Source organism: Brassica rapa, chromosome A09, assembly GCF_000309985.2.
Source record: "Brassica rapa cultivar Chiifu-401-42 chromosome A09, CAAS_Brap_v3.01, whole genome shotgun sequence".
In the NCBI taxonomy this organism is placed as follows: Eukaryota; Viridiplantae; Streptophyta; class Magnoliopsida; order Brassicales; family Brassicaceae; genus Brassica; species Brassica rapa.
The window spans coordinates 37,738,178-37,763,377 of NC_024803.2; the positions used below are offsets into that span (position 1 = coordinate 37,738,178).

The window sequence follows — 25,200 nt, forward strand, 5'->3', positions numbered from 1 at the left end:
TTGAATTTATTTTAAAAAAAACGTTCGAAGTGAGACCGCTCGTTATGAGGAGTAGAATGTTGATTTTATCATGGTATAATGTTAAGAAGAAAAGTGGTCCTGATCAAAATATTGAAAGATGCCATTCCGAGAGGGTTACAGAGAGCAGGTTATGCCATACCTTTGTCGTCGTAACACAACAACAATCAACAACTTGACCATCTAGGTGTATATCTTGTGGAAGTGTTTTGGACTTTAGAGTTGGCCTAACAAAAAAAATCCAAAAGTGTTAGATTTATACCGTAGACGGTAGATTTGAGTTTTGTCTACATAATGAAATGTTGGTGTCAAATCACATTGGGGAAGATTCAATTAGTGTTAAGTATGAGAAGTTTTTCATTTGATTAAAAGGACGGTGGAAAAGGAGTAACTCTGCTAGTACTAGCAATCAGGAGATTTTGTTTGGTGCCTAGTGAGTGACATAACAATTTCTCATTAACTTAATTCATTTTCAGAATAAAAAGAGGTTCGAAATCGGACCACTCATTGTGATAAGTAGAATTTTATATTGATATCGAAGTAAAAATATCATTAGAAGAAAAGTGGTACCACAAATAATGTTATTCCACAGAGCAGGTGATGCCATGCTTTTATAGTAGTCACTCGTCAGACTGACACAACATTTTACTTCGGTTGGTAAATTTTAAGCTAAAGCCGAACTTTATTCTCACTGTCAGAATTTCACCGTCTCTCTTTAAAGTTACTGTAGGATATATATATATATATATATTTTTTTTTTTTAGTTTCCTTGTCCAGTAAAGTAGTCAACTGTATGTATATACATACTATTTGTTTTTTCATTTTACATTTACTGACTTTACTGCATATTGCTCTACAAATTTTCAGAAACCTTTTGTTGTTGTCTCTCGCTGTCTCACTCTCAAGTGGTATTCTAGTTCACAAATTATGGTTCGCTGTTTCAGTGCTCTTACGAATTGTTGAGAGACTCGTTTAGGATTTAATCAATTCGTCGACTTGACTACTTTGTTTTCAAGAGTAAGATTTAAGGGTTCGAGGTGAAGGTGAGATTCGCTGCTGAGATCTTTTTGCTTTTAAAAAAGAAATTCAATAATTTATTGGTAATTCATTAAGCTCATGCTCCTGTTTTCTAGTTCCACAGATGGCAAACGTTTCTAAATTTTTTTAATCTAAGGTTCACATAATTCACGTATCTGAATTCCATAAACCATAATGGATATAATCTGAATAGATTATCATATTTGTTTTACAAGTTGTTGAGTTTATTGCTTGTTATCTGGTGTTGTTGATGATGTCAATGTGAAACAAAACAACATAGAGTGGGGATGAACTTTTTTTCTTTTGTTTGTGTGGAACTTTATGAAATAGTTTTTAATTATTGTATTAGATAGATTCTGTAGTGTGCTTACTTGGGATCTGGAACCCTATTATACAATGTTTGAGGGATTCACCTTCCATGTAACAATTCACTGTGGGAAACACTTTATATTCACTGTTGTTAAGCATATGCTAAATTGTATTTGCTTCGACTGTTAGCTTATATATTCGCAAACTGTTAGGTATTAGTGTGCAAAGGAACTATGGCCTACGCCTAATTGTTTATTTTGCCTTGTTGTTCTTTAGTTTTTAAAAATTATAAACAAAAACTGATCAAGGTGTTGAGCTCTATTGACTGCGTTGTTGTAAATGCTGCCTCAGACAAGAGTTCTGGTTGAATGATGCTTGCACTTTATATTCACCAGTAATGAAGAACGGACAGGTAGGTAAAATGTTTATCTAAGATACAACTCGTCTACAATTTATTAGCTTTGTTTTTACTGTATTTTAGTGTTCTTTGAAACTCAGTAACTTGTGCTACTATTCACTTAAGAAATTGATTGATGGATTAGATCAGTATATTGGACAATAATTAATTTTGGACAATGGTCAGTATATGAAGTTGGCAATGATTAATTTTGTTTGCCAGTGGTTTAAGACTCTAAGCCTCTGTCTCAGTATTTGTAGACTTTTTTCGTTACCAAATAAGTTCAATATTTTGGAATAAATATTATCTCAATTACAGTGCGCACAGGAACTAGTACAATCTTCCACTCAAGCTTCACATGAGTACCAAGACGAACATAAAATTAACCAATCAGTAGATGCTCCTCCTATACAAGATGCTGTTTCTGTATCTGCTTCATGCAATGACAGTAGGAAAGTTTCAAGACAAGATATTGAACTTGTAAGAAAAAATATTTGCACTCCTCCTTGTTATTTCAACTACAAAAAAAAGGCTTTACCTCTTTCTGTTTCTCTGCTTATGTGTATGTATGTGTGTAACATCTGATGATATATGTAGGTCCAGAATTTGATAGAAAGATGTCTTCAGTTGTACATGAACAGAGACGAGGTCATGAAGATCCTCTTGGATCGAGCAAGGATAGAACCTGGATTTACAAGCTTGGGTGAGCATTTGAAGTCTCTTCATTTGATGTATGCAGTAGTTAATCGCATTATTATCAGCGATGAAACATCAATGAGAAGTCCATTGTTGATCAGTTTGGCAGAAACTGGAAGAAGAAAACGCAGACTTCTTCAGGGCTTATTACATCAGGTTGAAACTGAAGAAGCAAATAATATTGTTCAATCATTTGCTTGAGCACCAGTACCACCTCATGAAGTATCCTCTACCTCAAAAGTTTCCTCTGGCACCGATGCCAAACGGAATGCATCACATGGCACCTGGTAATAAGTCTAAAACCCTATGTTTAGCTGAACAATTACAAGTAAAAAGTTTTTGGTTTCACTATTACTTTAACACAGTTGTTGTTACGCAGTACAGTAGTTACCATGCCAATGGGGTATCCAGTACTACAACACCCTCAAATGCATGTTCCAGGCCATCCTCATATTGATGCAATGGGAGTGTCAAGCTACCATGTTGTTAATGGAGTCCCTGCTAATTTCCAGCCACGGAAGATGAACTCAACGAATGAGTAAGAACCAACAATCTCAATCGTTTATCCAGTTATAAAGTCTTATGTCTTAAACTTAAAAAAAATATTTATCTGTTATTTTTTAGTATGGTGATTGATACAACCCTGGATGATGCAACTCCTCAAGTGATTCCACCAAACAGTGGTGGGATGTCAGTGAGTCCAGCTTCTGTGGCATCAAGTGGACACTTTCCATTTGATGCTTCAGATATGGTAATGGACGCTTCAGTGCTTGATTCCGCGTTCACCTCTGAGGTTGGAGTAGGAGAAGGAGGAGCTGGGAATGCCAGAGATTCACTCAGGTCATTTGATCAGATTCCCTGGAACTTTAGCCTTTCTGATCTCACTGCAGACCTGTCAAACTTGGGAGGTAAGTTGCAATTGTACATTCTCTTTTTTAATACTTTTGGGAGGTAAAGTTTCAGTTGTACATCATTTTGTGTTATGTTTGTAACAAGAGCTGGTTTATTGGATAAAGATGTGTATGTTGCAGAGTTAGAAGGCTTAGGAAACTATCCAGGCTCTCCTTTTCTTCCATCTGATTCAGAGATTTTGCTTGATTCTCCTGACCATGAGGACATAGGTGAACTACTACTAACTGGTCTCTTGAAACATTTCAGTAGAAAACCAAACCGGAACCGAAACAGAGTCAAACTGAACTAGATTCGGTTCTTTGTTTGGTTTATTATATATTGTTGTGATGCTCTGTGATCATTCACTAATATTTCTTGTTTTGCTTTGCATCAACAGAGGAGTTTTTCGTGGATGTGCCTGGACCTCCTTGTTCTAATTCAGATGAAGAGAAGCCTTGAATTGAAAGGGAAAACGGCTATATATAATTATAATCTTCTTCAGAGAAACACCAAGCATTGTTTTTTCTTTAAGTAACAAATATAACTACTACTGTTATTATAACTCAAAGTACTTATGAATAAAAAAGGAGTTAGAATGAACCTAAAAGAGGATGTACAACAAGTTATCAGCATCAGTGTTTTCTTTACTTTTCGATGTTCATAATAACGAATGCTTTACACTAAGGTCACTGATTCATGTTGTATCTCCTCACGAGTTTCTTGAGTTTTTAGTGCCTAGCGGGTTATTAGAGCCAGGACCTCCTCGCTTGGCGTACAAGGAACCAGCTGCTGATACATGACAAGGCAAAGAGACGGTTGCAGAGAGAGAGAGAGGCTGGAAGTTAGTGTTGCCAACGAGCCAATAGAGAGCCCATTTCAGGTTGCAAAGAGTATATTTTACTGCTTTGGTCCAATTCTCTGGTTTGTTGAAGCTTTGCGTTATTGAATAGGTATCCACTTTGTCATTTTCGATTCTGCCAAAACAAAAGATAGATAGATAAACATGAGATTTTACAAGGAGATGACAGAGATGATGGTAACGAGAGTGTGGACTTTACTTGAATGGGGGAGTCTGAAGCATTTCTCTAGTGGAATGTTGTTCTCTTTTTTTTTTTTTTGTAACTTGGCTTTCATTCATAACATAAAGAGAAAAAGAAAAATATTACAAGCCCAAGGCTAGTGTTTAGAAGAGAGTTTGATATTAATTTCCAAAAAAGGCTTGAACCTTAGAATCTCAAAGTGAACTATCATGCGACCCATTTGAGCCCAAAAGTAGGTGGGGAGTTAGCGGTTGGGAGGCGAAGCGGTTTAATGCACTTGCGGAGAGATCAAAGTTTTGATAAAGGTTATGAGATGAAAGTTATGGGGTCTCGAACCATCTTTGCAACATCCTCGACGCGAGGGAAGGGCTTGTCTCACGGAAGCTTTGAATCTTGTTACGAACCTGACGGTCGATGAGGGTAAGAATGACGTCAACCGAACGGAAAACGCCTGAGTGAAGACGTGCGTTCCGTTCGTTCCAGAGCCAGTAGAGGGCGGCTTGCCAAACCAGAAGAGTGAGGAGACGAGTCGATTTGGGTGACTGGAGGTTTTCCAGTTGAGCGATCGTTTGATTCCAGGAGCGGTAAGGCCTGATCCGACATCTTCTTGCTAGTTGACTCCAAAGATCGAAACTGAATGTACAGTCAAAGTAAAGATGATCCCTTGTTTCATTGTTTGAATTACAGAGAAGACAGGAAGAATCAACCTGTAGCCCCCAACTCAGTAGTCTATCTCTTGTTGGGGAACGATTGAGGTTCATGATCCAAGCGTTGAACGAGTGCCTCGGGATTGCATGAGGAAACCAGATCACCTTTGCCCAGCTCATCGTTTGTAGATCGCCTCTTAAGTAAGAGTACACGTCGCCCGTCTTGAAAACCTTTGAAACTTTACCATCGAGCTCCCATTGATAGTAGTCCTCATTGTCAGTGAGTTCAATAGTAGTGATGAAAGCATATAACTCTAACATTTCGTCTGATCTCGCAGGGGGTAAGCACCATTGACCATTCCGGAACAAGGAGGCAATAGTAGCAGTTCTCGGAATGCCCAGTCTAGAGTGTGAGGCGGCTTGAAGTGCGGGGATACACCCATTTGGGGCCCAGTTATTTGACCAGAAGCGAGCACTGCGTCCATTCTCCAACCCCAGTTTGATCAGCGGGAATGTTGTTCTCTTGATCCTTTGAGTTTGCTAAGAACAAAACACTGTTGGTTCCGTGGATTGAAGAGCATTGCATGGCTGCTGGATGTAACAATTACATTCGTTATTTTAACAACACAAGTCGTTATGACAAGCAGGCATCTACACGCGAGTCTGTCTGAATCTGGAATAAAGTCTAAAATTTTCATTTTTTTAAATAACGAAACGTTGTTTTGTGAGAGAGAGAGAGAAGAAGAAGAAGAAGGGGCTAACCGGAGTGAGGGAATCAGTTAGGTACTTGGTGGCGTAGGAATCAACGCCGACGATGGTGATGGAGATGATGTTATATAAACTTACAAGAAACAAACTAAGTTTCAATTTTCCTTTGTTATCATCAAGCACCAGTGGTCTAGTGGTAGAATAGTACCCTGCCACGGTACAGACCCAGGTTCGATTCCCGGCTGGTGCAATTATTTTGCCTTGCAACTTTTTGATAGTTTTTTCGGCTTTAGTGCTTTACTATAGAACTTTTGAAGCCCAACAACTGTTGAAAGTTAAACTTGATTTGGATCACATTTTGGGCTAATAATTTACTAATCATTTTAGCCCAAACTTAACCCAATATCTAGAATTATCTTCCACCTCCATAAGATAAAAATCTAGATATTCTCATAGAATTATCTAGATAATTAGGATAAAAAAATCTTAGATATTATGTTAGAATTCTCTAGATTTAGGATTAAAATATGTAAGATATTTTGTACTTTGGAGGCTATAAATACCTCCCCTCCCCCATCATTTTGTATCATCAAGAAGTATCCAAGTTTGTAAGAAAAAAAAAAAACTCTCTTCTTCACACAAAACACTTTTTTCTCTTCAAACACCTAAAACACTTTCTCCATCTCTACAAAGTTTTTCATTCCAACAAAGTGGTATCAGAGCTACAAGTTCCTTTTGAAGATGGCAAATAGTGGTGTTCCCCTCCAAGTTCCATTGCTCACTAAGAGCAACTATGACAATTGGAGTCTTAGGATGATGGCTATCTTAGGAGCACATGATGTGTGGGAGATAGTCGAGAAAGGCTTCAATGAACCGGAGAATGATGGTGGTCTATCTCAAACTCAAAAAGATGGTTTGAGAGATTCAAGGAAGAGAGACAAGAAGGCTCTCTGTCTAATCTATCAAGGATTAGATGAAGATACATTTGAGAAGGTTGCTGGTGCAAAGACGTCCAAAGAAGCATGGGACAAGCTTCGGACATCTTACAAGGGAGCGGAACAAGTTAAGAAGGTACGACTTCAAACTCTAAGAGGAGAATTTGAAGCATTACAAATGAAGGAAGGAGAACTCATCTCAGATTACTTCTCAAGAGTCTTGACGGTTACTAATAACCTAAAAAGAAATGGTGAGAAGTTAGATGAGGTGAGAATCATGGAGAAAGTTCTTAGATCATTGGATTCGAAATTCGAGCACATTGTTACGGTGATTGAAGAGACAAAAGACTTGGAGACTATGACGATGGAGCAACTTCTTGGATCACTACAAGCTTATGAAGAAAAGAAGAAGAAGAAAGAAGATATTGTGGAGCAAGTTCTCAAGATGAGAATTGATCACAAGGAAGAAAGTGGCCGAAGCAATCCAAGACGTGGTGGCGGTCATTTCCGAGGACGAGGTCGTGGTGTAAATGGACGAGGTTGGAGACCATATGAAGACAACTACCAAAGAGGAGAAAATTCATCAAGAGGCCGTGGAAGAGGAAACCCAAAATCAAGGTACGATAAATCAAGCATCAAATGCTATAGTTGCGGAAAGTTTGGACATTATGCTTCTGAATGCAAAACTCCAAACAACAATAGAGTTGAAGAAAAGTTCAACTATGTTGAAGAACGGCGTAAGGAAGAAGATATGCTGTTGATGGCTTACAAGAAGGATGAACCAAATGAGGTTCACAAGTGGTACCTTGATAGTGGTGCAAGCAACCACATGTGTGGAAATAAAAGCATGTTCGTGGAGCTTAATGAATCGGTGAAAACCAATGTGGCTTTGGGAGAATCGAAGATGGAGGTGAAAGGTAAAGGAAATATTCTCATCCGCTTGAAGAATGGAGATCATCAATTCATTTCCAATGTTTACTACATTCCAAGCATGAAGACCAACATCTTGAGCCTAGGACAACTCTTAGAGAAAGGTTATGACATTCGACTAAAGGATAATAGCCTTTCTTTAAGAGATAGTGCAAATAATCTCATCACAAAGGTGCCGATGTCAAGTAATAGAATGTTTGTCCTAAACATTCAAAATGACATTGCACGATGTCTCAAGATGTGCTACAAGGAGGAATCTTGGCTTTGGCATCTTCGATTTGGGCATCTCAACTTTGGAGGCTTAGAGCTACTTTCCAAGAAAGAAATGGTGAAAGGCTTACCTTGCATCAATCATCCAAATCAAGTGTGTGAAGGTTGCTTACTTGGAAAGCAATTCAAGATGAGTTTTCCAAAGGAGTCGGAGACAAGAGCAAGAAAGCCACTAGAACTCATACATACAGATGTATGTGGTCCGATCAAACCAAGTTCACTTGGTAAGAGTAACTACTTCCTTCTCTTTATCGATGACTTTTCAAGAAAAACATGGGTTTACTTTTTGAAACAAAAATCAGAAGTGTTTGAAATTTTCAAAAAGTTCAAAGCCCATGTTGAGAAGGAAAGTGGTCTTAAGATCAAGTCCATGAGATCGGATCGAGGAGGAGAATTCATGTCCAAGGAGTTTCTGAAGTATTGTGAAGATAATGGTATTCGAAGACAGTTGACGGTGCCAAGAACCCCTCAACAAAATGGAGTAGCGGAAAGAAAGAATAGGACAATACTTGAGATGGCAAGAAGCATGCTCAAGAGTAAGAAGCTACCAAAGGAGTTGTGGGCAGAAGCAGTTGCTTGTGCGGTTTATATATCAAACCGTTCGCCAACAAAGAGTGTTTTAGAAAAGACACCACAAGAAGCTTGGAGCGGAAGGAAGCCCGGAGTCTCACATCTAAGAGTCTTTGGAAGCATTGCTCATGCTCATGTTCCAGACGAGAAGCGGAGCAAACTAGATGATAAAAGTGAAAAGTATATCTTCATTGGGTATGACGCTAACTCCAAAGGCTACAAGCTCTACAATCCTGAAACAAAGAAGACAATCATTAGTAGGAATGTCATCTTTGATGAAGAAGGAGAATGGGATTGGAGATCAAATAATGAAGACTACAACTTCTTTCCATCCTTTGAAGAAGAGAATGTGGAGCAATCGAGAGAAGATCCAGCTACACCTCCAACTTCACCAACAACAAGTTCTCAACGAGATGAAAGCTCAAGTGAAAGGACTCCACGTTTTAGAAGTCTACAAGACATCTACGAGGTAACCGAAAATCAAGACAATGTTACTCTATTTTGTCTATTTGCGGATTGCGAACCTATGAACTTTGAAGAAGCCCAAGAAAAGAAGTCATGGAGAAGTGCAATGGATGAGGAAATCAATTCGATTCAAAAGAATGATACATGGGAGTTAGCTTCACTTCCAAATGGACACAAGGCAATTGGTGTGAAGTGGGTGTACAAGGCAAAGAAGAACTCTAAAGGAGAAGTTGAAAGGTACAAGGCAAGATTGGTGGCAAAAGGCTATAGTCAAAGAGCCGGGATCGACTATGATGAGGTATTTGCTCCAGTTGCTCGCTTAGAAACGGTTAGACTAATCATTTCATTGGCAGCCCAAAAGAGTTGGAGGATACATCAAATGGATGTAAAATCAGCCTTCTTAAATGGAGACCTTGAAGAAGAAGTCTACATTGATCAACCACAAGGCTACATAGTCAAAGGAGAAGAAGACAAAGTCTTAAGGCTGAAGAAGGCGCTTTATGGATTAAAGCAAGCACCAAGAGCATGGAACACTCGGATTGATAAGTACTTCAAGGAGAAAGGCTTCATCAAGTGTCCATATGAGCATGCACTTTATATCAAAACTCAAAACAATGATATATTGATTGCATGCTTATATGTTGATGACTTGATATTCACTGGCAACAATCCGATTATGTTTGAAGATTTCAAGATGGAGATGACAAAGGAGTTCGAGATGACCGACATTGGATTAATGTCATACTACCTTGGCATTGAAGTAAAGCAAGAAGAAAATGGAATCTTCATTACTCAGGAAGGCTATGCAAAAGAGGTGCTTAAGAAGTTCAAGATGAATGATTCAAATCCAGTTTGCACGCCAATGGAATGTGGAGTCAAGTTGTCAAAGGAAAAAGAAGGAGGGAGTGTGGATCCAACACTCTTTAAGAGTTTAGTTGGAAGCTTACGATATCTAACGTGCACAAGGCCCGACATCCTACACGCAGTTGGAGTTGTCAGTCGATATATGGAGCATCCAACAACAACTCATTTCAAGGCAGCTAAGAGGATCCTACGCTATATCAAAGGTACAATCAACTTTGGCTTGTACTACTCCATCTCTGAAGATTACAGGCTTGTTGGATATAGCGATAGCGATTGGGGTGGAGACGTAGATGACCGGAAAAGCACAAGTGGCTTTGTGTTTTTCATTGGAGAAACCGCTTTCACATGGATGTCAAAGAAGCAACCAATAGTCACCCTTTCTACTTGTGAAGCGGAGTATGTGGCAGCTACTTCATGTGTTTGCCATGCTATTTGGCTACGAAACTTGCTAAAGGAGTTGAATCTACCACAAGAGGAGCCAACGAAGATCTTTGTGGATAACAAGTCGGCAATAGCATTGGCGAAAAATCCAGTCTTCCATGATCGAAGTAAGCACATCGACACTCGTTATCACTACATTAGAGAATGTGTTACCAGGATGGATGTGCAATTGGAGTATGTGAAGACAAATGATCAAGTAGCTGATATATTCACCAAGCCACTCAAGCGGGAAGATTTTATCAAGATGAGGAGCTTACTAGGTGTAACCAAATCAAGTTTAAGAGGGGGTGTTGAAAGTTAAACTTGATTTGGATCACATTTTGGGCTAATAATTTACTAATCATTTTAGCCCAAACTTAACCCAATATCTAGAATTATCTTCCACCTCCATAAGATAAAAATCTAGATATTCTCATAGAATTATCTAGATAATTAGGATAAAAAAATCTTAGATATTATGTTAGAATTCTCTAGATTTAGGATTAAAATATGTAAGATATTTTGTACTTTGGAGGCTATAAATACCTCCCCTCCCCCATCATTTTGTATCATCAAGAAGTATCCAAGTTTGTAAGAAAAAAAAAAAAACTCTCTTCTTCACACAAAACACTTTTTTCTCTTCAAACACCTAAAACACTTTCTCCATCTCTACAAAGTTTTTCATTCCAACAACAACATCAGCAGTCCTGATAGATTCTCTGGTCCAAAGACTTGAGGTGGAAGTAATACAAGGCCACAAGGGTTTCAATGTGAAAGGCATGAAATATCAAGAGAATGATTTCAAGAGGAACATCAGAGTTGGGACAGTTCCAATAAGATTGTAGTTCCCAGCTTCCATCTTTTTACTTACTGCAGAGTCTGATACATTAACATCAATTCCTAACATATTTTTGAGTTAATAAACGCTACCATCACAGCTAGTACTGAAGTCACAGACAGGGAAACGAATAAGCTGTAAATAATAAGATAAAACAATGTATGATTGCAGCATCCATTCTATGATAGAATTTCTATCTATGGCTCCTTCCCTTGGAACTTTCAGCTGACCACTCAGCAATTACAGGGTCTAAAACCAGAGGATATGATCAGAAAATGAAGTACACTTCAAAGACAAACATCTAAACAGTAATCAATATATTCTATAGATTGAGAGAGTTTGCCATAATGGCTTGACGTCTATAGTAATATGACTTTTTCTCCTATATAAATAAATTAGTTTAATCATATAATGTGTAGAATATATTTTCAATCATATAAATTAGTTATTACAAATAAGGCTTCAAACACCAATGCCTAATACACAGGAATAAGAAAAAAAATCCATCGACCTAGAAACCGTCAATACAAAAGCAAAAGCAAAAAAAAAACAAAAACAAAATCTCCTTTGACAAGGGTCGGTCACATCATGAGGTGTTCTTTGTTAGGCAATCTTCTGAAGAAGTTCTTGAAGGCAGAAGGCAGATCCAACCGATTAAACGTGAAGTTAACCCACTTAAAAACAAAGACGGTAATGAAAGCCTTAACCAGAGACTCCAACGAAAAATAGTAATAGACGAGCAAGACCGGGTAAAGCAGGGCCAGGACGCAAATCAACACGACTGCATTGCTCGTACATAACGTCCAAAGCGCGTGAAACCTTTCGAACTGTGACGCAGCTTCCCCCGAAAACACCATCACCTCCGCACCCATAGCTTTCAGCCTATCGTACCTCATCTTGAGAACCGCCGGGTCGACAGCCGACGTCGCGTCGAACTCCTCGGCTACCTCGTCAAGCGCCTGCGTGTCGTCGAGTTTCTCGAGCCTCGAGAGCTTCACGTCGAAGAGAACCAAAGGAGGAGGAGGACCAGTACCATTCCACGTCTTGTAATATTCCACCAGGACCTTGATCATTACGTAAACACTGAATGACACGAGGCAGTATGGATATAGATAAACCACCAACCCCAGCGTTAACGGCGGCAACAACCAAAGAACACAAAAACAGACAGCAAACGTGATCCACTTCGGGGTGTTATCTGTCGTGGACCTGACCTCTGCATCTAACCGACCGTACTTGCTTGAGAGCCACGTATAGAAGTCATAAAGCCTTGCGACATTAGCTTTGGTTTTTCTCATACTGAAGTTATTATTCTTCGGCGACAACATATCCTTAACGACTTCAGTTCTCAATGGCGGCTCAGTTCTCGCCAGGTTCTGACAGTTCACACCGACAGCTAACTCTCGCAGTTGGTCGGTCTGTGGAAACCCTAGTGGAGACTTGTAATGAGACTTGGGTAACAGCAAACGGAAAGGAGCCGTAGCAAACGCGTAGGAAGGTGGAAAGAACGTTAACGTTGACGGTGGACAAGCGCAGCGAACCGCGAGCTGAATCTCACCTGCATGATTTTAGAGCTATAAATAGTAAATAAAAATATTATAAAAAAAAAAATCTTTAAATGACTATATTCATTGTTTTTATTGGGGGCCAAGATCCGGCCATGCTCACCTGTTGTCTTTAAACCTTCTTTCCCTAACACCAGGATCGGATAAGAACCAGTGTAGATCCTGTTCCATTGAAGTAAACTCAATGGGATCCTCACTTTCCCGAGCGGGACATGGTCGCCGTCATTCATACTTAAGATGTGATGGTTGTCGTAGACTCCAAGCGTTAAGACAGTATACTTCTCGTATATGTCCCAAGAATACTGCTCGTTCCACTTAGGCGACTTGTTATTGACCATGGTTCGAGTCCTGGCCCATTTATTACCATACTTGGCCACAACATAAGCGTTCCTTTGCTTTTCCACGTTTTTCGCGGGTGTTAAACCGGTTGCACCAAGAATACCAACTTCTAATTTCCCTAACGTACCGGGCCATAACCCTTTTGCGAAAGCTCGGTAATCGCTACAGTATTGGGTGCTTTCATCAAAGACGTGGTAGGACTGATCAGTGGCTAGCTTCATCTTGAGTCTGCAGGAGAACCGCCTCGTGTCGCCTTCCGGTATGATCTTACCGCCTGGTTCAACGTCGTAGAACAGAGCCGATGCGGCTCCTGGAACTTTAAGCGCTGTCATCTCTGATAGCTTCTTTTCTAATGTCCCTATGCATTGTTGGTGAGGGGGGCCTTTGCCGATAAGATCCCAAAGCTCAAATTTGACCGTTCCTTCTAACGACTCTGATGCTACAAAGATGAGATCTTGGTTCCAAGACGGGTTCTCGCTTTCGATTGGCTTGGTTTTTAAACAGACTTCACCTGTAAGGTTTTCATTTAGAATTGCCCTCACGTAAACGTTAGGTGTTCGTTTTGCATCGCTAGCAAGCAAATCATGGCCTGAAACAATCGTAACCCTAACGTAACAGAGCCTTGGAGCTAGGTAGAGTTTAGGTCGCGTGTTTTTCACGTATTTAGCACTGACAAGAGACGCCTCGGCAAACCAAGCGTTTGAGTAAACCTCATCCGCTTGTGTACCGAACCAAACCGACATCAGCAACTCCATGTGGTAACCTTCCACAGTGCTCGGTATAGGGTACCACTGAGGAGCCATTCTTGCATCGGGAGGAACCCTAGACGGAATATCAGCAGCCACCTTGAAGTTTTGCTTGCCGATCAAGGTATTGTTAGGAAACTGACCGTCTTTTAGGGCAACGGACAAGACATCAGCTGTAGATTTGTCGAAAGCAAAGACTTGGTTCCAGGCCCCGTTTGGTCCCACTGGTAGATCTCTGGTAGAGGATTGGTAGTTGCCGAGAGTGATCTCAACGATAGGTTTACATGCGTGGGTGATAGGGTTTAGGACAGATTTGTTGATGGTTTTGATTACTTCTACGTAAAGAAACTCCATTGGCTCGACGAGGTCATATGAAGAAGTTGGGCCGTTAGGGTTTCGAGTTCCTCTTTCTCCTCCGAGCTTCGGAGAGATTTTCTTAACGGTGTACTGAGCCATATCTGTAACAAAACCAAGAGATAGAAGAGAGATGAATACAAAGAACAAAATGATTCTATATACACAAATAAATTTTAGAAATTGAGGAAACACGTTGAATTGGTTAATATTGCTGAAAGACCTAACTTGGACGCTAAACAAGAGTCATATTACTGCTGAACATAAATCCTCTTAATTTTTGACCCTTTGACCACTAACAGATTAGAACTTCTGAGTTACTTCTTGCACAAGAAAGATCACCAAGAGTAATAAGAAAAAAACTAATGATGACGAACCTTTCTCTGCTGATACAATGAAGAAGGTGAGTATAGGTTTAAGGCTTGATTATCCGTTTGATTATACATTATCTATATACATACAATAACTAGAGAAACCTAAAGTAAAGAAATGGAACAATTCCCAATTTGCATGGACTGTGAAGAAAGTCTAATATATAGTTTTATATGCAATATTATATTTCCTCAAATCGCTCATAAACTTTCCCAATATTGAAACTTTACCGAATCTTCATATTTCCGTTATTGAGTTTTGCAAAATCGATGTGTACGTAGTATTGTATTTGGGCTTCATTTGTTGAATATTTCTTAATTAAACATGGTGCTTGGGCTTCGTTTTTACCTATTTTAAGCTATATATTATGGTCAGCGAATGCAGAATTCATTAAAATTCAACACAACCTTTAAACTTTTGTTGAGAATCCAAATTATATATTTACAAACGTTACAAAGTTAATTCATACATGCAAAGCTAGTTGCACCCTTCACGTGCGGGAGAGGGATTGCTCCGACAAACCGGACACGAACTATGCAACTTGAGCCACGCATCGATACATTCGGCATGGAAACAATGTTCACATTCTGGTAAGAACCTAACAGTCTCTTTAGTTGCATATTCCGACAAACAAATGGAACATACAACATCATTTGACCCGGTCGGGAGTCTCTTACTCTCACCTAACTGAACTTTCTTGTATGACTCGATCGTAGACTCATCCAGACCCGTCCTCATGATGACTTGGACGTCGCTTGATGGCTCCGGTGTTACGGCCATGGCGTGTTGTATCTGGGAAGAGACTCTCTCGGATCTGCAGAAGACAAGACCGACGCAGAAGCTCAAGGCGATGAGTGGGCCCATTAGAGAGAGGCAGATTATCTTTAGTACTTGTAAGCTTGTATTGTGGAGTCCTGTTCTCAAAAGCAACAAAACTGGTCAAACGGTGCAACTTGTGTATATATATGTACTAGGGTCGGCCCGCGCTACGCGCGAGATATGGTTTACGTGTGGTGTATGTAAATATGTAATTATATAATTTCTTTGCGTATATTTTATGTGAGCTTTTGCAAGAGAAGTGTGTAATAATCTCTATGGTAGAGTGTGCATGCTAAGACTTATTATCTTTGATTTTTGTTTATATGTATATTAATAGGTTGTGGTATATAACATATAATATTGTGTGAATGAGGTGTGAGTAGTGTTCTTGTAGTATGTATTTTGATAATTATGAATTCACAATTGTTTGGTTAATTGTGGTTTGCTATATTTTAGGATCTCAACAATAGTTTTGTGATTCTCATGATTATCATTTGAATGAATGGATTGACTGCATTTCGTTACAGTTTATATTATTATGAATATGATATTGATAGCTGAGTAAAATACTGAAAGTGTAAATCTAATTCTATATATTATAAATTAACACTTAAATGTACAGTTATAAAATTTCATGTCAAATATTTCAATTCGCTTTAAGTCATTGCCTAGCTGTAAAGAAGATTCCTTTGATGCAAAAGTAATATAAAAATTTTGAAGCTCAATTATATTTGTTGACTATTATGTAAATAGTTTGGGTTTATTTTTTTTAGTTTCTATTAGCTTCTTAATTTTTAATGTTTTAATTTAATATTCTGTATTTTTTGTAATTGAATAACATAAAGTTTTAAACTTTATTTGTTAAAAGGATTTGTCTTCTAATTTATAATGTATGAATTTTTACCAATTGACATAAAAACCATAAACGGGTTATAGTCAAAGAGCGAGTATATACCATGATTATGCTGGAGAAAAAAATTTAAAAAAATAATCAGAGAATTCAAAATTTATGTTGGTGGAGTCGGAAATAAATTTATCTTGTTTTTTTTTAAATCATGTTTCTCATGTCTATTTGTCATCTTTGTGATCTTATGTGCTAAGTTTTCCTTACAAAAATCATCTAATTTTTTTTTTGTTTTTATTTTTATATCTGTGTTGAAAATATGTTCCTTTATATTGATTTTAACTTCATTTTTCTTACTTCCAAAATTGTATTGATCATTTAAATACTGTAAATAAGAAAATATATAAAACTTAACATTTTATTAATTGTAGATGTAAAAGGGAATATTATATGTATTGTAACTAACTCAAATACATAGGTTTAAATATTAAATATTTTTAAATGTCATTTGTCTAAAATTATTCGTTTGAAAAATTGTAAATAAATATGAGTGATGAGTTTGTAACTTTGACTTGTAAATTTTTTTCTGTTCATTCCCATATTTCTCTTCAGTGTGAACAAAATTTGTATTATAAAATTCAACCATAAGTTTGAGTTTTGGCAGAACTTTGTGTTCCATGTGAGGTGAACCTAAGTTACTCAAAATTTTCTATCGTAAGTTAATAGTAATTCATTTTTTTTTTATAGTGATTCACTTTATGTTGGCCATCGAGTGTTTGAAACTTCTCGCCTTATTCTTCTTGAAGAAGTTCTAAAGTGGGAAACATTGGCTCAGACTCCCATTGATGAAGTCATTGATACTGAGATGGAGATATGGGTGGACCTTGAGCAAGATTGAGTTATCCCTGACACACAGTAATCGTGTTGCGTATTTTTGACGTGTAAGATGTGTATTTCTGAAAACTCATAAAGACATTTGCATATACTTTCTCAGACCTTTTGTTTTGTTGTTGTGATCTAAACAATTTTTATGTGGATTTTTGACGGATTAATAATGAAATGCGGCGTTGACAAAAAAAAAAAAAAATGAAATGCGGCATAATCTGAAGCGTCTAAGGACGACTGTCGGAGGAATGATTAAATAATGTACGTGACGTAGTCCATGCGTCGTTATCTGTAGCTCATATGTACGCCAAGAAAAATGATTATCAGTTTAGTTGATTGGGATCAGAGGTTCAAGCTATGTAGGAAGAGGGAAGATGACGAACTTAAAAGTTTATCTCTTTATTCTTTTAAGTTTTAATTAAAACTGAGAGCGGGATGTAGAGTCACATCATAGTCGTAGGACCTCAAAGCGATGGAGCTTATTATTCAATCCACCTTACTTGGAACGCAAGTTATGAGCATGGAGCTGTAGACTACCACTCATAACCTTTTACATATATCATGTGTATGTGTCACCCTAAAAAAGCTTCTAAAAAGAGTTTTTTTTATAAAGATAAAAACCAGCTTAGGACCAAGTTGGTAAGGAAAACTAATACATAGGATCTAAGACAAAACATAAAACAGGTTTCATCTGAGAAGAAACTCTTGAGTACTAAAAATTAAAACTGATAAAAAACAGAGAAAATATAGAGGCAAGGATGACGACGGAAACATCAACTCATGCTGAACTTAGGAAGCTAAGCTATGCGTAGTCTTTTCCCTTCACGCACATCATCCGTGGGTGGTTCGTTGGTAGTGGTGGAGTCAACAAAACAGCTTCATCAGATTGGATAGGTGGATCAGCATCACCTCCTTCAACAATCCCAAGAATATCACTCGCACCAGCGTTCTTAGAGGCTTCACCGGTATCTCACCGGTCACCGGATGGCTTACTTGACACTGCTCCAGCTCGTGGCATGACTTCACCAGGTTGATTGTTACTTCCTTGGAGAAACAAATAAAAAAGGAAAGTATTTAACATGAAACTCTAAGTACTAAAATAAGTTTCATCTGAGAAGAGACTCTGAGTACAAAAAAGGAAAGTAGTTAACAGGAAACTCAGAGTACTAAAATAGGTTTCAGCTGAGAAGAAACTCTGAGTACTAAAATATTAAAACCGAAAAAAAACAGAGAAAAGATAGAGGCAAGGATGACGACTGAAACATCAACTCATGCTGAACTTAGGAAGCTAAGCTATGCGTGGCTTTTTCCATTTGGAGCCACCTTACACAAATCTTTTATTCTTGTTGTCATTATTTCTCTGCAGAGACTGCTAGAAAATTAGCAAACAAAATGACCAATGCTTCTCAGAAATATAATTGTTTGTATGATGAGCTGCCATGATGGCGCTTTGTTAAAAAAGTAACATATCAAAGATATCATCAGAACAAATAACTGCCAGAAACTTGGACCTTCTTAGTAAATAATCTGAGGGTGAGCACAATTGTATCTCTTGAGTTGCCAGTTATAATACAAAAACAGAAGAATATAAATTTATATAAACAAAATCCCGCAGGATGATCAAAAGGAAACTAAAGCAAGTGTACAAAGATCATATATGGCATTTGTTCACTCTTCACAATTAACTACCTTCCGTATATATGCTAACATTCTAACGCAACGAAGATCACATTTATAAGGAAAAAACACATAAGAGAGTCTCTTGCAGCGGTTAAAGTGAAGACCTTATCTGTAATTATAGGATCATTATAAGGTTGTATTTTGAAATCATGGACACCCCCAATTAATAGGCTTGCAGATTTCAAACTTTATTGAGGAAATAAGTGTCTGTTTAGTACAGTTGAATTAATGTCTGTAAGTGTGCTTACTTGTTCAGCGAAGCTTGGTAGTGGTGGACGCTGATGCTTTTCAAATATGCGGGAGATGGTTAATGACTGATGCTTTGAAGTGATGTTGAACTCAGTGAGCTTCAGTTGGAAAGTGAAGGTTCTGTTCTCTATCTCAGTTAGGCACTGCAGAAGTTAGCGTGTAAAGCAGTAGACTGTACGTAAAACATCAACGGAAAGGGAAATTCGAGATAGTAAGCTCAAGAACACTATTAACATGAGTTTATGAACATAATCACACTGAGAAAGAAGCATAATCAACAAACAATTTGTAAATTAATATGAACATGAGTTAAGAACACTTCGAACATGTGTTCAGTTTAAGAACAATGTGAACATGATATTCAAAAAAAGAATCATCTTAATTAAGATGAAAGTTTTAGAACACCTAACGAAGATCTAAATTAAAACCTTAATAGAGATTACACGCCGGAATAGTTCAATCTAAATATGAACATGAATTGAAGAACATGATGAACATGAGTTTTTAAAAGAAATACCTTTGAGTCCAGTGAGAGCATATCCACGCCCATCATTTCCCCACGGCTTTCTGACGTTTCTGGCCTACCGGAACCGGAGCAACCGCACTTGAACGGTGGATAAGCATCGACCAGACTTCAGGACTTCAGATCGGAAAAGAAAATCGATGAATTAGTCATTTCAGAGAAAAAGTTTTCGTAATAGTTTTCAAGAGTTCAGATGATGATGTTCTAAGAAAAGTAAGGCTCACCTTTTATAGAATTAGAGACACCACCTGTCACAAATCATTGAAGACGAATCGTGGAGGGGTGATCAATTCGCTTTACGTCGCAGCCATTAATAAACAGTTTCAGATCGAATGAAGAATCGCAGGAGTCCCACATCACAGCCGCATCGAAGAAGAAGATCAGATTTCGTTTTTGTGTCTTATCCTTATCTGGGCCGAGATGACGTAACCCACCAGATAACAAACTAAGAAAGCCCAAGACGATTCCTTTTAATGAAACGGCGCGGAGCGGAACGTGGACACGTGGCACGCTTACAGGAGGTGAGTTTCCAGGCTGGATCTGACGTGGATGCATAGGAGAGAGGCAAACAATACTTTATATATATAGATAATATAATGTACGATATTCTCTAGCTAGTATTTGCCTATTTTAAGATGTTATTGATTAATTATACAAAGTCAATGACTTAATGTGATTATAAAATGCCAACTTGAACAATTAACTAAACAATTCCTTGGGGTTGAAGCTTTCCACCATTAATGGATTAGTACCTGAGTTTACAGAACTGAAGCATTGGACTTGGCGTGTGGTATTGTTTATAAATCCACATCTTGAACCACTCCTCTCACAATATCCACAATCTGGCGAGTCCCATTTGAGCCACAGGTATTGTTGGTTGATGTCACCATGGAATGAATACGGAAGATGTAACGTCTTAAAGACATGACAAGAAGACGACATCGAACTGACCTGTTCCAACTCCGTGACAAAGAAGGAGGAAGTGGAATTACCAAGGCACTGGATGGATCTGAAAGATGGTGCGACGTTCTCGTCTTTAGGACAGATCAAAACCGTGTAGCTGCGAGGAAGAAACAGAGAAAAAGGAGACCCTGAAGCGTTGAAGCTGAGGAGCTGTCTGGCTAAGCAGCTATCCGGGTCGTTGAGTCGAATACGCTGCCTTCTATAATCGATTTCTTGGACAATAAATGGTTTGTATTTAGGATTCTCTAAGGCTGTCTCGTTGCGATCAGTACATAAGAGTTTGAATCCTGTGTCGCCACAGGACTCAGGTTGCTTGGGGGATAGCCAGAAAGGGAAACGGACGTCTATGTTCCCTCTTCCACAAGTAGATGTGTAGCAAGGATTTGGGTGTGAGGCGTTTAGAAGAGGAAATATGAAGAAGATGAAGAGGAGGAGGAGAAGGAGAGGGGTTTGTTTTGAGAAGGCCATAATGTGGCATGGCACTAAGGGTGATAACTTATGGAATTGGATGATCCTATTGATAGAGCAGAGCTCTTGTTATATACAATTACAGAGGAGGTATTTACGGTATGCGTATATACAGAAGTTATGATAAGGAGATGATTGAGCTAATGTAATATATGCTCATGAATGTGAAGATAGTTTCCTTATCCTAATATCCCCCCTCAAGACGGACCGCCTTGTGCTAGTCCGATCTTGGAGCATAGTTGTTGATGTTTAGCGCGGGAGAGAGGCTTGGTTAAAGCGTCAGCGAGTTGATCGGCCGAGGTAACGTGAGTGACACGCATATGACCAGCTTGAACATGACTGCGGACAAAGTGATAATCAAGAGCTAGATGCTTCATTCGGGAGTGAAAGACAGGGTTTGCTGCAAGGTACGTGGCGCCTATGTTGTCGCAATAGATCGTTGGAGGTGCAGTTGTCTTGATGTGCAATTCGGTGATGAGAGAGAGCAGCCAGCAAACTTCAGCAGCGGTGGAAGCAATAGACCGATACTCAGCTTCAGTCGACGAGCGAGCAACAGTGGCTTGTTTCTTAGAAGACCAGGCAATGGGATGCTTCCCAAAGTAGACGATATAGGCACCTGTGGATGTGTAATCATCGCGGTTCCCTGCCCAATCTGCATCTGTGAAGGCGTGTAAGGCAGGTGTGTTGCTCGCAGAAAGAAAAATTCCAGTGGTTATACTACCAGACAGATAGCGAAGAACACGTTTAACTCCATGCCAGTGCTCATCAGTGGGCTTGTGCATAAATTGTGATAGCTTGTTGACAGCAAATGAGATGTCTGGACGAGTTAGGGACAAGTATTGAAGACTCCCAACAGTAGCACGGTATTGAGTCGGATCAGACAATGGCTTGCCGGAGTCAAGCGTCAGTGGTTTGTATGGACACATTGGCGTGGAAACTGGGTTGCAGTCTTCCATCTTGATTCTCTGTAGTAAATCTGCAATATAACGATGTTGAGTCAGTAACAAGCCATGAGAAGTTCTATGAGCTTCAATGCCTAAAAAATAAGAGAGAGAACCAAGGTCTTTGAGAGAGAATCGTGTAGATAGAGCCTTTATGAAGCGTTCCATTTGCTGTGTGTTGTTCCCGGTGAGAACAATGTCATCGACATACACTAGCATGTAGAGAAGAGTGCCATTTTGATTGTAAATGAAGAGACTGGCATCGGCAAGGGAATTTTTGAATCCAGAAGAAAGCAAGAATCGCTTGAGCTCAGTGTACCAAGCCCTTGGTGCTTGTTTAAGTCCATAGATAGCCTTGTTGAGCTTACATACAGCCTTTGGATTGTCTTGATTGATGAACCCCGGTGGCTGCATCATATAGACTGTTTCATCAAGCTTGCCTTGCAAGAAAGCATTGTTTACGTCAAATTGTCGGATTGGCCATTGGTTGGAGATGGCGACACTTAAGACCAAGCGGATGGTAGCTGGTTTGACAACAGGACTGTATGTATCTTGATAGTCAAGACCATGTTGCTGAGTGAAGCCTTTTGCGACTAGACGGGCCTTGAATCTGTCCACCGAACCATCAGCTTTGCGCTTGATCGTGAAGACCCATCTGCACCCGACAACATTAGCTGCGTGCACTGGTGAATGTAGATCCCAAGTATGGTTGCGAAGCTGTGCATTAATCTCATCACACATAGCTTTCCTCCATCTAGGATCCTTTAATGCTTCTGCCACAGACGTTGGTATTCTCTCTGTTGCAGGAACCACAACAGCAGAAAGATTGAGTTTGTCTACTGGTTTGCGCTTCCGTGTAGATGCTCTCTGTGGCTGGTGTTGGACAGGATTTGGCGCAGCTGGAGGTGCTTCAGTAGAAGGTATGATCGTGGGTTGTGTTGACTGTTCTGGTGGTGGTATTGGTGGAGCTGCTGCGGCAGTAGGAGTTGTGGTTGTTGGAGCAGAGTTTGGAGGCTGTAAGACTGGCACCGGAGCAGTTGATGGAGGAGCCGGAGCAGTTGATGGAGGAGCCGGAGCAGTTGATGGAGGAGCCTGAGGCTTGAGAGGAATAACAGTAGTAGTCACATGATCTGCGTTTGATGAAGCTGCAGGAACATTCTCATCAAAAGAGTCAGATGTAAGCGGGTTAGGCAACTCAAAGGGAAAAACATATTCATGGAAAACAACATGTCTAGAAGTATATATCCTAGATGTTTTTCTATCTAAGCAGTAATAGGCACTTTGAGTTGTAGAATATCCTAGAAATACACATGGAGAAGAGCGTGCATCAAGTTTATGAGAGGTGTATGGTTTTGTCCAAGGAAAACAAAGACAACCAAATATCCTCAACTTAGAGTAGTTTGGTATGTGACCGAATAGAGATTCAAAAGGAGACTTCATCTTTAAGACTGGAGTAGGCATTCTGTTGATTAGAAAAACTGATGTTGCTAGAGCATATGGCCAGTAATTCTTTGGCATCGAGGCATGAGATAACAGAGCAAGACCGGTTTCGACTATATGTCGATGTTTCCGCTCTGAAATGCCATTATGCTCAGGCGTATGGGGAGGTGAAGTATAATGAGAGATGCCATTAGCAGCTAGAAAAGCAGTAAGTGCAATATACTCACCTCCATTATCAGTGTAAAGAGTTTTAATCTTGCTTTGAAAACGATTTTCAACTAAAGCCTTAAAGCGTTGAAAGACTTCTGAAACCTGAGACTTTCTTTGTAAAGGATAAAGCCAAGTATAACGTGTAAAATGATCGACGAAAATCACATAATATTTGAAATTATCTATGGACAGAAGAGGTGATGTCCATACATCTGAAAACACAACTTCGAGAGGAGAAGTAGAAATAAGAGTTGAAACTGAAAACGGCAACTTGTGCATTTTATTAATCGAGCAAGCATTACAAGGCTTGTTCTTTAAAGCTTTTGAAGATAATGGTAAATGAAAAGTAGAAAGCATAGTTTGTAAAATAGAAGCAGCCGGATGGCCTAAACGCGAATGCCAATCAGATAGAGTTGTGCTAGTAGCCGAAGCATAGGAAAGAGATGGTGGTGTAGAGGTTGGTGCTTTCGGCCACTGGTAGGTACCATTTTCAGGTTTGCCTTCCAGACGAAGAGCTCCCGTACTCAAGTCTCTGACCTGAAAATATGTTGGTGTGAAAGTTACAGCAACTCCGTTAGTTTTGCAAAGTTGAAACACTGAAAGTAAATTCTTGTCTAAGGCAGGCACAAAGAGAACATTATCAATAAAGAAGGGATGTTTAAGAGAAGGAAGAGATAAAGAACCGGTATGTGAGATGTTAAGGCCAGAGCCATCGCCAAGTATCACATCATCTCCTCCATTATATGGCGTGTGCAAAGAGAGATTTGCGATGTCTGAAGTCATGTGGTGGGACGCGCCAGAGTCAAGAAGCCAAGTGTTGGCGTCACCGTTCATCATGGCTACATTGGCACGAGGGTACCACGCTTGTTGCTGAAACTGTGGACGCCAGGTTTGATTTGAGTTGTTGGTACCACGGATGATCTGGAACTCTGGACAGTTCTTGGCACTATGTCCTTGAATCCCACATGCTTGACATCGTCCTAAGTAAGGTCGTGAGCCACGATTGTATGAGCCTTGATGAGAGTTGTGTGATCCTTGGTTAGAGTAGTTGCGATTGTTGTTGTTGCGATTGGGACCTCGCCAGTTGTTCTGCATATTGGAGTTCCGAGATCTTGTATCAGTTGCATTCGCTGTGGCTGGAACATCTAGACTTGCTGCTGGTTCCTTACAGAGAAGCATTGCCTCTCTGTTCAAGAGACGTTCATGAAGCTCTGCAAACGAAATAGCTGAGTCTCTACCATGTATCGCATCAATCTCGGGTTTGTATTCATCAGGCAGACCAGCGAGAACATTCTCCGTGATGTCTTCAAGATCCATTGGTTTACCAAGTTCGGCGAGTTCATCAGTTTTGGTTTTGATGGTCCTAAGATATTCAGAGATCGTCTTGGTTCCTTTGGTGCACTTGTTGACTTGATTCTTCAGCTGGCGAATATGACCTCTGGACGGATTACCAAAGGTTTGTGCAAGGAGGTTCCAGATCTGAGCTGTTGTGGTGGCGCTGGAGACAACAGACTGAAGCGGTGTTGTTATTGCTCCAATCAATGCGCTGTAGAGGAGGCGATCTTGACGTCGCCAGGGAGGGTAGTCCGGATTGACTACGTTCTGGCCTTCAGCATTGAGGATGGTCGCTGCAGCCATAGTTGTTTCATCAAGGAAACCGTGAAGCTCAAGGCCTTCAAGAAGAGCACAGATCTGTTTACTCCACATCAAATAGTTAGCATTTGTCAACTTGGTAATGTTTGACATGTTGACAGTGAGGAGCGTGC

The 25,200-nt window shown here is 39.5% G+C and overlaps 5 protein-coding genes and 1 non-coding gene across 14 annotated transcripts; 2 read left to right on the forward strand and 4 right to left on the reverse strand.

The window, feature by feature from the left end:
• Window positions 1-133: 133 nt before the first annotated feature.
• LOC103841994 lies at window positions 134-4,013 on the forward strand. Of its 9 annotated transcripts, none has more exons than XM_033280480.1 (9): window positions 134-1,061; window positions 1,674-1,777; window positions 2,081-2,242; window positions 2,360-2,465; window positions 2,560-2,748; window positions 2,843-2,996; window positions 3,083-3,366; window positions 3,475-3,579; window positions 3,747-3,998. In XM_033280480.1, the coding sequence occupies exons 2-9, from the start codon at window positions 1,763-1,765 to the stop codon at window positions 3,806-3,808; spliced, it is 1,077 nt and encodes a 358-aa protein (XP_033136371.1). In that variant the 5' UTR covers window positions 134-1,061; window positions 1,674-1,762; the 3' UTR covers window positions 3,809-3,998. The 9 variants fall into 9 exon arrangements, with proteins under 9 accessions (XP_033136371.1, XP_033136372.1, XP_018510356.1 ...); XM_033280481.1 differs by having other exon boundaries at window positions 2,090-2,242; XM_018654840.2 differs by having other exon boundaries at window positions 1,717-1,781.
• Window positions 4,014-4,709: 696 nt separating this feature from the next.
• Window positions 4,710-5,357, reverse strand: LOC117127836. The gene has a single exon (XM_033278530.1). The coding sequence runs from the start codon at window positions 5,355-5,357 to the stop codon at window positions 4,710-4,712; it is 648 nt and encodes a 215-aa protein (XP_033134421.1).
• A 566-nt stretch (window positions 5,358-5,923) lies between these two features.
• On the forward strand, window positions 5,924-5,994 carry TRNAG-GCC. The gene has a single exon. It is a non-coding gene; the product is annotated as a tRNA-Gly (tRNA).
• A 5,582-nt stretch (window positions 5,995-11,576) lies between these two features.
• LOC103842352 (FT-interacting protein 3) lies at window positions 11,577-14,353 on the reverse strand. Its single transcript, XM_009118965.2, has 2 exons — window positions 12,705-14,353; window positions 11,577-12,594 (listed from the first exon to the last, which is right to left on the reverse strand). The coding sequence occupies exons 1-2, from the start codon at window positions 14,140-14,142 to the stop codon at window positions 11,618-11,620; spliced, it is 2,415 nt and encodes an 804-aa protein (XP_009117213.1). The 5' UTR covers window positions 14,143-14,353; the 3' UTR covers window positions 11,577-11,617.
• Window positions 14,354-14,585: 232 nt separating this feature from the next.
• On the reverse strand, window positions 14,586-21,029 carry LOC103841997 (RING-H2 finger protein ATL22). Its single transcript, XM_033280479.1, has 2 exons — window positions 20,165-21,029; window positions 14,586-15,326 (listed from the first exon to the last, which is right to left on the reverse strand). The coding sequence occupies exons 1-2, from the start codon at window positions 20,841-20,843 to the stop codon at window positions 14,890-14,892; spliced, it is 1,116 nt and encodes a 371-aa protein (XP_033136370.1). The 5' UTR covers window positions 20,844-21,029; the 3' UTR covers window positions 14,586-14,889.
• LOC103841996 lies at window positions 17,544-19,980 on the reverse strand. The gene is made up of 4 exons (XM_033280484.1): window positions 19,637-19,980; window positions 19,407-19,529; window positions 18,889-19,032; window positions 17,544-18,004 (listed from the first exon to the last, which is right to left on the reverse strand). Exons 2-4 carry the CDS (start codon window positions 19,440-19,442, stop codon window positions 17,825-17,827), a joined length of 360 nt encoding a protein of 119 aa, XP_033136375.1. The 5' UTR covers window positions 19,443-19,529; window positions 19,637-19,980; the 3' UTR covers window positions 17,544-17,824.
• Window positions 21,030-25,200: the final 4,171 nt, after the last annotated feature.

Excerpts from the sequence above, each read along its gene's own strand:
- LOC103841994 (XM_033280480.1), top strand. Across the intron at positions 2,466-2,559 it reads ACCTGGATTTACAAGCTTGG|TTTGGCAGAAACTGGAAGAA; the intron begins GTGAGCATTTGA and ends ATTGTTGATCAG. Across the intron at positions 3,367-3,474 it reads AGACCTGTCAAACTTGGGAG|ATGTGTATGTTGCAGAGTTA; the intron begins GTAAGTTGCAAT and ends TATTGGATAAAG.
- LOC117127836 (XM_033278530.1), bottom strand. The coding sequence starts at position 5,357 with ATGTTAGAGTTATATGCTTTCATCACTACTATTGAACTCACTGACAAT.
- LOC103842352 (XM_009118965.2), bottom strand. The coding sequence starts at position 14,142 with ATGGCTCAGTACACCGTTAAGAAAATCTCTCCGAAGCTCGGAGGAGAA. Across the intron at positions 12,595-12,704 it reads AGAAGGTTTAAAGACAACAG|GTGAGATTCAGCTCGCGGTT; the intron begins GTGAGCATGGCC and ends AAAATCATGCAG.
- LOC103841996 (XM_033280484.1), bottom strand. The coding sequence starts at position 19,442 with ATGATGGGCGTGGATATGCTCTCACTGGACTCAAAG. Across the intron at positions 19,033-19,406 it reads TGCTCTCACTGGACTCAAAG|TGCCTAACTGAGATAGAGAA; the intron begins GTATTTCTTTTA and ends TAACTTCTGCAG. Across the intron at positions 18,005-18,888 it reads TACCAAGCTTCGCTGAACAA|GAAGTAACAATCAACCTGGT; the intron begins GTAAGCACACTT and ends TGTTTCTCCAAG.
- LOC103841997 (XM_033280479.1), bottom strand. The coding sequence starts at position 20,843 with ATGGCCTTCTCAAAACAAACCCCTCTCCTTCTCCTCCTCCTCTTCATC. Across the intron at positions 15,327-20,164 it reads CTTCAGTTCTGTAAACTCAG|GACTCCACAATACAAGCTTA; the intron begins GTACTAATCCAT and ends TTTTGAGAACAG.